Consider the following 14,810-nt stretch of genomic DNA (forward strand, 5'->3'; position numbering starts at 1 on the left):
CACAAAAAAAGATGTATCACCAGAAAACCTTGCTTGCCTCGGGAGAGATAACTTCGAGAGCCAGAGACCTGGAAAGAGATTGAAGCCTTACCTAAAGCTGAAGCCAAGAGGGGGAGGCAGGCAGCCAAGGAAGAGCTGGAAGCTCTACACAGGAATAAAACTTGGACACTGATCCAGCTTCCTCAAGGAAGAAAAGCTGCAGGCAGCAAGTGGGTGTTCAAGCCGAATGCTTGAAGAATCATTGAGAGATACAAGGCAAGACTAATAGCCAAAGGATACTCTTAAAAGTATAGACAAGGCTACCATCAAACATTTGCTCCTCTAGTCAAACACACAGCCATCAGAACTCTTCTGAGTGTTGCTGCTAACAAGAAAATGCAGGTGGAGCACATGGCTATAAAAACAACATTCTTGCATGGAGAAATAGAAGAGGAAATCCACATGCAACAACCACCAGAGTTTGAAGTTCCAGGAAAAGTAACCCTAGTGTGTAAACTTCAAAAATCCATTGATGGACTTAAGTAGGATGCCAAAGCCTGGAATGAGAAACTGAGCAAAATGCCCTTGAAAGAATGCTTTGTACAAGGCATAGAAGAGCCATGCCTGTACAGCAGGTTCAGGAACAACAGATGGACTTACCTACTGATTTAAGTGGAAGATCTACTGTTGGCTTATCAAGACCCACTGAACAAGCAACAAGGAATCACCTCAACAAGGAAATTGAAATGAAGTGCCTAGGTGGTGTCCCGCACTACCTCAGAGTACAAATTGAAAGAGAAGATGATGGAATCTTCTTGGTGAGTCAAAGACAAATGATCCAAGACCTTCTTGAGAGTCTAGGACTGAAGGATGCACATCCAGCACCTACTCCAATGAAAGTAGGATACCTGAAGCCAGACCACAACAAACTACCATGGAAAGACCTCGAGAGCTACAGACAAGCCTCCAGGAAACTTCTATATATCAGCACAGTTACCAGGACTGATGTGGTGGCAGCAGTGGAGAGATACTTGTCCAGAAAAAAACAGATCACCAACCAATAAGGACTGGGAAGCAATCAAGAGAGTGGCAAGATATCTGAAGGGCACTCCAACCATGAATCATGGAGAGCAATAGCCATCTGGGTATTAAGCCACCAACTTAGTTTGTTAGAACTAGGTGTGCCTTTCCTATCTACTATGTATTTCTGTAAATTAAATATGAGTACAGAATACAAGCACCTTTTTTTTGGTGCCCATACCAACCATTTTGTGTTGGCACCAACACTACTTTTATCAAGATATGAGGACTGGCACCTCATCGTTTACCAAAAAGCACTGCATAAAAATAAATGCATTATACCATTCATATAAAACATTAACATTCTGATGAAAATATCTATGATTCGTACACAAAAACACACAGCCATCCATAAGAGCCACAAAAACCTTTGGTGGCACACTAACAGCAGAACAAAATCAGCTCAGTCCATCAAAAGCCTGGGAGAAAAGGTAAGTGTTTAGCTGGAACTGAAGAGACGTCAGCAAAGGAGCTAGGTGAAGCTCAATGGGGAGATCATTCCATGGACACGGAGCCACAACTAAAGAGGCCCTCTCCCTTGTCACCACCCTCCAAACCTCTCTGAGAGGTAAGACCCAGAAAAGGGCCTCAGAAGATCCATGTGTCTGCAGAGGTTCATATTGGGAGGCATTCTGCCATCTTTCCCAGCCTTTGGGTCCCCAGATGTTTCTGGACTACAAGTCCTATCACCCCCACCCAGCATGGCCAGGAATTATGGTAAATGTATTTCAGCAACATCTGGGCCCCCAAAAAGGTGTTCTAGAAGATATGGGGGGTAGGGGTGGTGGTGAAAAATCCGCCAGAGAAATTTGAAGACCAGGTCAAGCAAGAATTTCTTTGTTGAAGATCAAGTTAATTAGAAAACATGCATGCACAAAGAAGCCTTCAAATGACAGCAGTGTGTACCTGCTGTGTAGAGTGTTCTGACCTCATAAGATCTCTATCAGTGCTTTATAATATCTAACAATAAGCTTTTGCAAGCTTTTGCAAGTGGAAAATTACCATTACCAGTACACAACATGTTTGTCTCTTTCTGCAGGAAGCTTGCAGTTAGCAAAGGGCAGGTGGCTATAGCAAGCATGGAATATCTTGTGGTGCACATCCTCCCCAGCCCTTCTAGCTGGTCCCATAGCTTATTTTACAACTTTTGAACAATGACCAAAAGGTCTCTGTTCTTCCAAAGTGGTAAATGTAGAACTCAGTGTTGGATTCCCTCCTGTGACACAAACGTGCTGCAAATCCTGAACTTATTTTACTTATTTATTATTTGATTTATATCCTGCCCTTCCTCCCAGCAGGAGCCCAGGGCAGCAAACAGAAACACTAAAAACACTTTAAAAATTCATAAAAAGATCTTGAAATACATTAAAACAAAACAATGTTAAAAACATTTTTAAAAAAACTTCAAAACATCTTTTTTTAAAAAGGGTTATACCATATTTTTAAAGAAAACATATTAAAAGCAATTCTGACACAGACTCAGACTGGGATAGGTCTCAACTTAAAAGGCTTGTTGAAAGAGGAAAGTCTTCAAAAGGCTCCGAAAAGATAGCAGAGATGGCGCCTGCCTAATATTTGAGGGAAGGGAATTCCACATGGTAGGTGCCGCCACATTAAAGATTTGTTTCCTATATTGTGCAAAACGAACCTCCTGATAAGATGGTATCTGCAGGAGGCCCTCACCTGCAGAGCACAGTGATCGACTGGGTATATAAGGGGTAAGATGGTTTTTCAGGTATCCTGGTCCTGAGTTGTATAGGGCTTTGTACACCAAAACTAGAACCTTGAACTTGGCCTGGTAGCAAATGGGCAGCCAGTGCAATTCTTTCAGCAGTGGGGTGACATGTTGGCAATACCCTGCCCCAGTGAGCAGTCTTGCCGCTGCATTTTGCACCAGCTGCAGCTTCCGGACCAACCTCAAGGGCAACCCCACATAGAGAACATTACAGTAATCCAGCCTGGAGGTTACCAGTGAGTGGACAACAGTGGTCAGGCTATCAGAAAAGGCCGCAGCTTTCTTATCAGCCGAAGCTGGTAAAAGGCACTCCTAGCCACGGAGGTCACCTGGGTCTCTAAAGACAAAGATGGATCCAGGAGCACCCCCAGGCTACGGACCTGCTCTTTCAGAGGGAGTACGACCCCATCCAAAGCAGGCAACTGACCAATTATCCGAACTTGGGAACCACCAACCCATAGCGCCTCAGTCTTGCTAGGATTCAGACTCAGTTTATTGGCCCTCATCCAGCCCACCCCCAAGTCCAGGCAGCAGTCCAGAGCTTGCATGGCCTCTACCAATTCAGATGTTATGGAGAAATAGAGCTGGACATCGTCAGCATACTGCTGACACCTCACCCCAATTCTCCTGATGACTGCTCAGAAGGGCTTCATATAGATGTTAAATAGCATGGGGAACAAGATGGTACCCTGCGGCACCCCACAGCACAACTGCCAGGGGCCCGAAAGACAGTCACCCAATGCTATTCTCTGAATATTTGTGAATGTTCAATCCATCTCTATAAATTCCTAGCATTCCAACATTTTTTTTAAAACAACCCTAAGATCTAAATTGCAATCTTCTTTTCCAATAAATACACTGAATGCACAACCCAGTTTTAGACACCATTTTTCCTTCTGTCTTTTGATGTATCTGCTGAATAGATGGTTTCATTCATGTGACCTTCCTATTTATGGGAAGCTGTGTGAAAATGAACAATGAATTACAGGATGTTTAACATATGTAAACCTCAGGAACATCTAATAGCAGAGAACTATTCAATTAGCAGGGGAGGGGGAATCAAGATACAGATAATACATCAAGCCAAAATATTAATTAAATCCTTGGGCAGAGAAGTTGTCGCCTATGATTAACCTGTCACAGGTTTTTTAAAAAAACACTAACAGAGATCTAAATTACAATAATCTTTTCCAAGAAATACAATGAATGCACAACCCAGTTTTAGACACCGGTTTTCCTTCTAGCTTTTGATGTATCTGTTGAATAGATGGTTTCATTCACGTGGCCTTCCTGTTTATGGGAAGAATTAAGCTGTGGGAAAAGGAACAATGAATTAAAGGACGTTTGACATATGTAAACTTCAGGAACAACTAATAGCAGAGAACTATTCAATTAGCAGGGGAGGGGGTATCAAGATATAGATAATACATCAAGCCAAAATATTAATTAAATCCTTGGGCAGAGAAGTTGTCGCCTATGATTAACCTGTCACAGAACGGGTATAAAAGCACTCAGTCTTCTTCCATTCCTTCAGCAACTTCTCACCATCAGGCACTTGCTCTTGATCTCCAGTTGACTAGGTAAGTCCGTTTTTGCTCACTCTTAATCCAGTCTTTGTTGACTAAATGTAAATGTACTGTCTTCAAGTCGATTCCGACTTATGGCGACTCTATGAATAGGCTTTTCATGAGGCTGAGAGGCAGTGACTGGCCCTTGGACTAGCTTTGTTCAAAAAATGATGTATTTACATTTACAGCAATAAGTTGAGGGTCCGCCTTGGCAACAATGGTGCACTCTCTCATGAAATTCCAGTCGGCCGGGGCGTTAAACAGGGATGCATTTTGGCCCCATTCCTGTTTAACTTTTTTATCAACGACTTAGTCCCCAAAATGGCTGCTCCCAATTTTTTCCCCCCTTCAGTGGGTAATAGCAAGATAGCGTCTCTGCTTTACGCGGATGATTTGGTATTGCTGTCTCTAAATAAAGTCGGATTGAAGAGAATGCTCTTCCGGTTGGAACAATATTGTGAGGCCTGCCATCTACAAGTAAATTATGCTAAAACTAAAATAATGGTCTGCGGGAGGTATAGTAGGACGAAATCCATCTGGTCCCTGAACGGCCATCAATTAGAACAAGTTAATACCTTTAAATATCTAGGTATTTGTATTAACAATAATCTTTCCTGGACCCCGCAATTTGAAATGATTAAGCTGACAACATTAAGATCAAATGGCCAATTGAAGAACATTTTTTATTCTCGTGGCGGTCAACTTTTAGGTCCAATGTTAAAAATCTATACAGCTAAACTCCTCCCAAAAATCTTATATGGCATAGAGCTTTGGGGACAGTCGATGAAAAATCGACTTGAACCCCTTCAAAATCAACTCATGAAGCAAATCTTGGGTCTTCCTAGGAATACCCCTTCAGCCCATTTAAGGGCAGAATTGGGCCTCCCGTCCATGGCTGCCAGGACTGATCTGGCTCTCCTAAGATTTTGGAAAAGATTCAGATCTTTGGATGATTCCTCCCTTATAAAACTTTGCTGGAACGATCCCCAGGGAACGCATGAATGGGAGAGAAAAAATATGGAGTTATTAGCACTTTATGATCTCACCTTAGCTAAATTTTCAAGCTTTACATCCTCCGATCTTCAAAACTGGATCTTTGACCAAGATGCATATCAGGATAGAGCCTCAATCATGTCAGCCACTTATTCCTGGTGGTTTCCCCAAATAAAACACAGCCATGTTTCTCCACATTACTTCATTACCTTGACCCGTGCACCTTTACGTAAAGCTTTTACGGAGCTGAGGTTCCAAGCCATGCCTTCTGCTGTCTTGGAAGGACGATACAAGGGAGTTCCATTTCCAAACTGCTTTTGTATCTTTGGATGTAAGGTCCCGGAGGACCTAGTCCATTATATGTTACTGTGCCCCCTTTATTCCCATCCTAGAGAAAAGTTTTTGTTTCCCCTCCCTTGTTACACCAGTTGTCTTTCCTCAAATGAATTGATAATCGCTCTTTTATCGGATAGTAATAACCAAATCACTATTGCGGTGGCAAACTTTGCTTTTGCCGCCAGAAAGATTAGAGAAAGATATGTTATTTCACAGTGTAAATAAATTGTTGCTCTATATATCTTTCTTAAATGTATTTTTAGAACAAATGTTTTACTGTATCGTTATACTGTTTTATGTTGCAACGGCCTATGGCCATAAGCAAATAAAGATTTGTGTGTGACATTTACAGCAAGAGTGGGGAGCCTATGGCCCTCCAGTTGTTGCTGGATTGCATATTTCATTTTCTGTGACATTTGGCCATGCTGGCTAGGGCTGATGAGAGTTGGACTACAACAACATCAGTAGGGCCACAGGTTCCCCACCCCTTGCATGTCATTCTCAGCTCAACAAAGTCCTTGAGGGTCTTCTCCTGTGTTGGCCATGAGCTTCCCTTGCAATACCCCTCACTTTTATTCCCTGTGGAGAGGTGAATGTGGGGCAGAAGTTGGCCAACTTTCATGGAGAAAAGACTATCAATTGCTACTAGCCCTGATGGCTATGCTCTGACTCCATAGGCAGAGGCAGAATACTTCCAAATACCAGTTGCTGGAACCTGCAGGAGGGGAGAGTCCTCTTGGTACTCATGTCCTGCATGTGGGCTTCTCAAGAGCATCTGGTTGGCCACTGTGAGAACAGGAGGCTGGACTACATGGGCCATTGGCCTGATCCAGCAGGCTCTCCTTATGTTCCTAGGTTCTTATGCTGGCAGAGAGGACTAGGTAGCAAAGAATGCTGGGTGTAGATTCAACTCAGGCTGAGCTCTAAATGGCCTACAGCAGGTATGCGGGGAATTGTGGACCCCCGGGTGTTGCTCATCATTAACCCTGAGCACTGAACATGCTGGCTGCTGGAGTTGCTTGGAGTTGGAGTCCAACAATACCTAGAGGGCCACAGGTTCCCCATCATTGTTTTATTTATTTATTTTTAAGCAGGTCTGAAGTAACTATGATCCTCTAGAAGTTGTTGGACTCCATCTTACATTACCTTAACCAGCAGAGCTGACTGTCAGCGGTTATGGGAGTTTTAATGCAGCAATATCTGGGAGAAAACAGGTTCTCCACCCCTGGTGTATTGCAACATGGGAAGCTACCTTATACTGATTGAGACTGTTGGTCCATCTGTTTTGGGAAGCAAACTTGTTCGCAGGTGATAGCGTCTCTTGGGGAAAAAGAACATTTGGAATGGTGATGAAATCATCAGATGATCATATTATAGGCATACTAAACTTTATATATAGCTTTCCAAGTACAAGTATTTTGGGCAAAATGCTCATCAAATCTGCAATAAGACAAAACAACCACAGCTTTAAACAAGAGAGAGAACTTAAAGCCAGGGTGGGGAAGGGCAGCCCTCCAAATAGATGCAACCAGTGGAGGTTGCTGGTCCATTAGGGCAAATGGGGCCCTTTCCCAGCAACTTCAATCTGCCCTCAACCAGCTCCCATCAGTCTCCCTTCTTTCTTACATCCTGTCCAGGGGTGGCATTGGCTGTCAGCTTCTTCCTCCTTAGCCTCAGTGTTGCCCTTGTAGACCTCATCAGGGAAAATGACGGGGACAAAACCAGAATTCATTAGCTCTGCTTGTGACGGGTTCTGGCTTCCCCTAATGTTGGACTCCCTGCCTTCTGCTCTACCAGTCCCAATGGGTAGCAGCCACCATTGGATGCCACTGAAGAAGACCTTTCAAAGTCAAAGCATGTCTGGCAAGTCACTTGGAAAGCATTTTGTGGCTTTGGACAGGAATGTATCCCATTTATGTGGTGTCATTCCAAGTCATCAAACTATTTTTGTCAAAAGAGATAGAGCTCAAAGTTATTTCATGTGAAATAACACTTCACGTTTGTATGAAAAGGTTGTAAAGTCATATAAGACCATTTGTCTAATGTATATTCTAATGGCTAGTTGTCTGCAATTATATATTGTAAGAGTTTCAAATTCTGGCCTATATATATTAAAGAAATATACAGTATTATATTCTGTAACATTACGTTGATTTAATGCATTTATGTGGAACAGAGGGGGAGAGAAATCCAAAACAATTTATCATTTAAAGCTGAGTCTATCAAATCCACACTTTCTGAAACAATATGGGAACCAAAACACAGTTACCCTTCAAAATTTGCACTCATCTGAATTTTGCAATGCAGTTCTACAAACAGAAATATTTACAAAAGTGCAAATGTTAGAGGAATTGTGCATAAATTGAATATATGAGTGAAAATAACACTCCAAAATGCAATATATTAGGAGAGATTGCTTGCAAAAAACATATGCATTTGTCAAAACTACATACAAAAATGTGCTTAGTAGGAGAAATTTGCATTAAAATACTGAGGAATGTTCATCAGATTTTTTTAAAAAAAGATCTCAAATTGCTATAGAAATGTGGATATCTGAATTTCAGATTTGGAAAATTAGAAACTGGAGAGAATTGAAATTGTAGATCCTTCCATTCCTAATCTGGAATAATTGAAACTCTAGCTGCAGTCAGCATGGCTCATGTTCATGGATGGTGGAAGATGCAACATTGGAAGGTCCATGTGCTTCCCCATCGTGGCTTTTAAGAAAGGACTACCAAACTGAAATGAGTATTAGCAATGGTCTGACAGCCATTGGGAAATGAAAAATATTGGGAAATGGCTTAGGGTCTAGATGTAGCAATGGAAGAGGTCCTCCTTTACATCCTAACCAATCACAATTAAAATGTTGGTGGGATTCTGGGAAAAGCTTCTGCAACAGAGCTTAACTGGCAACGGAGGTTGTGCACCAGAAGATGGTTGCATAAGAATCCTGCTTAGGGATTAATTATATTCAACAGTTTTGCAGAGCCCAACAGGCACATTTAGTGGAAAGAAAAGGTACTGCACCTGAAACACAGAGCTGCACTTTTTCATATTGCATAGTCAGCGTACGGGGGTTCAGAAAAGGTGTTTGGTGAACTTCATTCACGTGGTCCTTTTCATGTCTGTGGATTTGAGGTTGATGATAGGAAGTGGCACATTCATTGCATTCAATACTCATACTGATTTTAACTATATATAGCTTAGTTTATTTTTATACTGTTATCTTACCGTATTACAATCTGAATTCTATGGAATGACAAAGGCTACAACAGGCAGAAATAAACAATAAGTGATCCCACAAGACCTTCAGTAGTTTTCAAGTGGTCCATGGAAACAAAAAAAATGGGAACCATTGAGCCCAAATCTATTCAAGGAGATGTTTTTGGTTTATAAAGCCCTATATAGCTTGGGACCAGGATATCTGGAAAATCATCTTACCCCTTATATACCCTGTTGCTCTGTGCTTTGCAGGTGAGGGCCTCCTGCATATACAGGAGATCTGTTCTGCCCAACTTAGGAAGCAGACTTTTATCATAGTGACACCAACACTTTGATATTCCCTCCTCTTAAATATTAGACAAGTGCCATCACTCATACCATTTTGGGACCTACTGAACACTTTTAACAAATCTTTTTAAGAAGAGACCTTATCCCAGTCTGCATCTCTGTTTGAATTGTTTTTAATATGATTTTAAAGACCTTCTTTTTAAAAATATATATTTTAAGTTGTTTTATTTTCAAGATATTTAAACAATGTTTGAGTGTTTTTTTCCTCTTCTTTGCCAACCTAGGCTCCTTTTGGGAGGAAAGGTGGGATATAAATTAATCAGTTAACAAACCAGAACATTCCCTCCCCTAATGTTTGTGTCCTCTATTTCTCCCAGATTCATCCCCATCACTCAACATGTCTGGTTGCTGGTCATATTGTGAACCTACTTGCGCCATTCCATCCTGTGCCTCCACTCCGACAATTGGCCTTGGGCCATGTGGAGTTGGCAGCTATGGAGGCGGCTATGGAGGCGGCATCGGTAGCGGCTATGCAGGCGGCATTGGTAGCTGCTATGGAGGCAGCTTTGGTGGTGGTAGACTTGTTGGAGGTGGCGGTGTGCCAGCAAGCAGTCTTGGAATATATCCTGGGGCCAACGTTGGACCTATCAGCCAGGTCCCACCATCAGAGGTCGTGATCCAGCCACCTTCCTTCACTGTGACTGTCCCAGGACCCATCCTCTCTGCTAGCTGTGACCCAGTGTCTGTTGGAGGCTACACTCCATGTGCTGATGGATATTATGGTCCAGGCTATCCTCCTTACAGAGGATACCTTGGGGGTGGCTACAAAGGTTCTGGCTGGTCAAAACGTGCCTGTGGATATCCCTGTTAAACCCAGGAAGACTAGAGCCAGTCACGTTTTTGGACACGTGATAGAGGTTATGGACCATTACTTACTCTATGTTGGGCATAGTCAATTATGGTGCTACCCAAATGTTGTCAAGCTACAACTTCCATCATCCTGACCACTGACCCTGCTAGATTGGGCTGATGGGGAGTCCAACAACCTCTGGAGGGCACCATGTTGGCTAGCCCTGCTCTATGCTTACTCTAAGATGTATATTTGCTTTTCTTTATCCCCTTATACCTGTGCAATTGCCTTTGCTGACAACATGAGTCTTCTTGTTCCCTGTGCAGGAACGTTCATACTTCTCTTTAAATACAAGGATGGTGGTGAGCAATTCAGTGTCATTCATAATTGCTGGTTTTGTTGCACTGGAATTTCATTCAACTTTAACCGAGTGCGGATCCTTGTGGTTTAGTTCTTCCACCTTTCCAATAAATCTTTTCTTGCATCAAAATCTCTGCCTCTTGGATTCTTTTTGGAGGAAGGGTCTGTCGCTCAGTGGTAGAGTACATGCTTGGCATGAAGAAGTTCTGAGGTTCAATCTCCAACATCCTCAGTTACACAAGTAGCACAGGAGTGGGGAATTTTGGCTCCCATCAACTCCAGCAAGCATGGTCAATGGCCAGAGATGATGATAGGAGCTGTTCTTCAGAAGATCAGGAGGGATAAAGGTAGTCCACACCTAGTGATCCTACCTAAGAGCCTTTAGAGCCACTGCAAGTCATTCTACACCACACATGGAATACCATTTTATAGGTGGAGAAAACTGAGGCTAAGATTTGTACATGATAACCTGGTGAGCCTACAAAACTGAACACATCCATTGCCCTAGTGAAGCATTTGCTTGCATTCTAAATCCCTACTAATAATCTGTCTGAATGGGAGTTATTGCTTTTTATTTCGGTTTCTGATTTGTCAATTGCCCCTCAGCAAAGCTTCCAAAGTGTTTTTTTTTTACAGAAACAAGATGAATTCAAAAACAAATAATCTAAAATAATATTTAAGTGGGGTTTAAATTGAAATACACGTACAAAGCACATGACCCCTTCCTCAGTCACTTTATAAAACTCACCATCTTCTCAGAGAAAGGAACAGGACAGCAGAAGTTGTATCTAGCTGTCTAGGGGAAAATAATGAAGAAAAACATTTCTTATGTATTTCATTTTATTTAGACAATTTATGTACTGGCATTTGATCTAGCTACAGGGTGGTTTCTTACAAACTCAAGTAAGAGAAAGAGAATTCACAACATGCATAACACCATCCTTAAAATACACAAGGCAACAACTCCTGGCAACTCAACAGATAGCAGCTAGGGGAAGGGTCGTACCTCAGTGGTAGAGCATCTGCCTCACATGCAGAAAGTCCCAGTCTCAGTTCCTGGTATCTCCAGCTAGGGCTGGGAGGGATCCCTTGTCTGAAACCCTAGAGGGTCCCTGCCAGTCAGTGTAGACAATGCTGAGCTAGATGGACCACTGGCTCTGACTCAGGACAAGTCACCTTCCGATATTCCTAAAGGCCGATTGAATTCATCCCAAGTGTGAAGTAGGTGAACATGTGGGATGATAAGGCAGCAGCTGTAACTAACCCATTTATCTAACCAGGTCTTTCCTCCTCCAAAAATTCATCAAAAAATGTGCCAGCTGCCCAGTACTGTAAAGACTTGAAGCTGGATGCACCTCTGCAGGAAAAGTGTTCCATACTCGAGGATCACCAGTGAAAAAAGACCTGCTGGACCCCATGCAATTTATCTAGCGTAGAGGCCATCGAGAGAGCCTCAGCGGCTGATTTTATTGGGCAGGTCTGTTGTTACAGTAGAAGTTGTTGTTCTTCCATATAGTAAGACGTGGTGTGCTGGATGAAGCTAGTCCAGCATCCTGTTATCACACAGGGCAACCAGATGCCTGCAGGAAGTTCTCACTCAGGACTCTAGATCAAAAGTCGTCCCCAATGTCATATCCCAGTAACAGAATTCAGAGGCATGCTTACTATGACTAGGAACAATTGATAGGCTAATCCCCCATGAAATTACTTAATCCTTTTGTAAAGTTGTCTAAATTGTCTGCCCTATTTTTTATAGACAATTTTATTTATGTACTATATTTTCTACAAAAATGTCTGTCCTCAGAGTGGTCACAGTGGAAGCAATTAAACCAGAAGTGAAGAGCTGATGACCCTCTAGGTGAGAAGGGCCATAGCTCAGGGGAAGGACCATTGCTCAGTGGTAGATCATCTGATTTGCCTGCAGAAGGTCTCAGGTTCAACCAGAAAATTTCAATTGAAGCTTGGGATAGAACCTTGTCTGAAACCATGGGAAGTTGCTGCTAGTCAGTACAGACAATACTAAGCTGGATCGACCAATGATCTGAATAAGCTACCTATGTTCCTGTATATTGTTGGACTACCACTCTCATATAAAGATGGAGAGATTAGATTCAGTTTGTATTTAAAGCTGAATCAACCAAATCTGTACTTTCCAAAACAATATGAGAACTGAAACTCAGCCATCCTTTGAAATTCACCTTTATCCGCATGTTGGGATGCAGGTCTCCAAACAATGTTTACAAAAATGCACGTATTAAGGAGGGAATGTGCATTCAAATGAATATATTAGTGAAAATAACATGCAATAATGCATTTTAAGAAACGTTCTTGCAGAAACATCATAAAACATGTTTATTGGGAGAAATCCATACTAAAGATACGTTCATGAGCAAACTGGCCGGTCGAAATGCTTCTGTGGATATCCCTGTTAAACCCAGGAAGACTAGAGCCAGTCACATTTTTGAAAACCATGATATGGTCACTTGACAAATGTTATGGACCATTCCTTCAGAAATGCTGAGCACCTGCAGTTCCAACAAATGGTTGTGACAATGGGGGGTGCTCAGCATCTCTGAAGATGAGATTTATCTGTGACTTACACTGTGGGTGGGCATAGCCAATTATGATGCTCTCCAAATGTTGTTGAGCTACAACTTCCATTATCCCTGACCACTGCAGTCCTGGTAGCTGGAGCTGATGAGAGTTGGAGTCCAACAACCACTGGAGGGCACCATGCTGGCTAGCCCTGCACTATGCTTCTCCTGAGATGTATATTTACTTTTCTTTGTGAAGTTCTTTCCTTACACCTGTGCAATTGCCTTTGCTAAAACCATGAGTCCCTACTTCTCTGTAAATACAATGATTATGGTGAGCAATTCAGTGTCATTCATAATTGTTGGTTTTGTTGCATCGAAATGTCATTCAGCTTGAACTGAGTGTGGATCCTTGTGGTTTAGTTCTTTCACCTTTCCAATAAACCTTTTCTTGCATCAGAATCTGTGCCTCTTGGATTCTTTTTGGAGAAAGGGACTGTCACTTAGTTGTAGAGCACATGCTTGGCATGAAGAAGGTCTAACATTCAGTCTCCAACATCCTCAGTCCCATCTGTAGCACAGGAGTGGGGAACTTTTGGCCCTCCAGATGTTGCTGAATGACAACTCCCATCCACACGGACATCATGGCTAATGGCCAGGATTAATAATAGGAGCTGTCATTCAGGAACATCTGGAGGGATAAAGGCATCCCACACCTGGTGCTCCTACCTAAGAGGCTTTAGAGCCATTGCTAGTCAGTCTACACCAGCTGTGGTGGTGCATAGAGACTATCCTGCTATAGTATAGTATATACTTTAGAGTATACTATATTTTATAATACTGTAAAGACTTGAAGCTGGATGCACCTCTTCAGGGAGGTTGTTCCATATGGGAGGATCATCACTGAAAAAAGACCTGCCCTGAACCCCATGCACTTCATCCTGTATAGAGACCATTAAGAGAGCCTCAGCTGCTGATCTTAAAGGACAGGCAAGTTGGTAGAGTAGACGTTGTTGTAGTAAGAAGTGTTGTGTTGGATCAAGCCAGTCCATCATCTTGTTCTCACACAGGCCAACCTGGTGCCTGAAGGAAGTTCTCAATCAGGACTCTAGATCAAAAGTCATCCCCAATGTCATATCCCAGTGACATAATTCAGAGGCATGCTTACTATGTCTAGGAGCCATTGATAGGCTAATCCCATAATAATTTGTTTAATCCTTTTATAAAGGTGTCTAAATTGTCTGCCATATTTTTTCATAGTCAGGTTTATTAATATACTACATATTCTCCAAATATGTCTGTCCTCAGAGTGGTCATAGTGAAAGCAATTAGACCAGAAGTGAAGAGCTGATGGCCCTCCAGATGAAGAGAAGGGCCATAGCTCAGGGGGAGGACCATTGCTCACTGGTAGATCATCTGATTTGCCTGCAGAAGGTCTCAAGTTCAACCCCAAAACCCCAACTGAAGCTTGGGAGAGAACCTTGTCTGAAACCATGGGAAGTTGCTGCCAGTCAGTACAGTCAATGCTAAGCTGGATCCACCAATGGTCTGAATCAGCTACCTATGCCCTTTTATCTTGTTGGACTACCACTCTCATATAAAGATGATGGAGAAATTGGATTCAGTTTGTATTGAAAGTTCAATCAAGCAAATTTGTACTTTCCAAAACAATATGAGAACTGAAACTCAGCCATCCTTTGAAATTTATGCTTATCCGCATGTTGGGATGCAGCTCTCCAGCCAAACAATGTTTACAAAAATGCACATATTAAGGAGGGAATGTGCATTCAACTGCATATATTAGTGAAGATAACAGGCAAGGATCCATTATTTTAAGAGAAATTTCTTGCAAAAATAACATTCAA

The 14,810-nt window shown here is 42.2% G+C and overlaps 1 protein-coding gene across 1 annotated transcript; it reads left to right on the plus strand.

Moving 5' to 3' along the window:
* Positions 1-4,265: 4,265 nt before the first annotated feature.
* LOC133374884 (feather keratin 4-like) lies at positions 4,266-13,407 on the plus strand. The gene is made up of 2 exons (XM_061606187.1): positions 4,266-4,374; positions 9,579-13,407. The coding sequence occupies exon 2, from the start codon at positions 9,599-9,601 to the stop codon at positions 10,070-10,072; it is 474 nt and encodes a 157-aa protein (XP_061462171.1). The 5' UTR covers positions 4,266-4,374; positions 9,579-9,598; the 3' UTR covers positions 10,073-13,407.
* Positions 13,408-14,810: the final 1,403 nt, after the last annotated feature.

Source organism: Rhineura floridana, chromosome 22 (assembly GCF_030035675.1).
Source record: "Rhineura floridana isolate rRhiFlo1 chromosome 22, rRhiFlo1.hap2, whole genome shotgun sequence".
In the NCBI taxonomy this organism is placed as follows: domain Eukaryota; kingdom Metazoa; phylum Chordata; class Lepidosauria; order Squamata; family Rhineuridae; genus Rhineura; species Rhineura floridana.

What these genes read in the sequence shown, in the direction of transcription:
- LOC133374884 (XM_061606187.1), top strand. Translation starts at nt 9,599, where the DNA reads ATGTCTGGTTGCTGGTCATATTGTGAACCTACTTGCGCCATTCCATCC.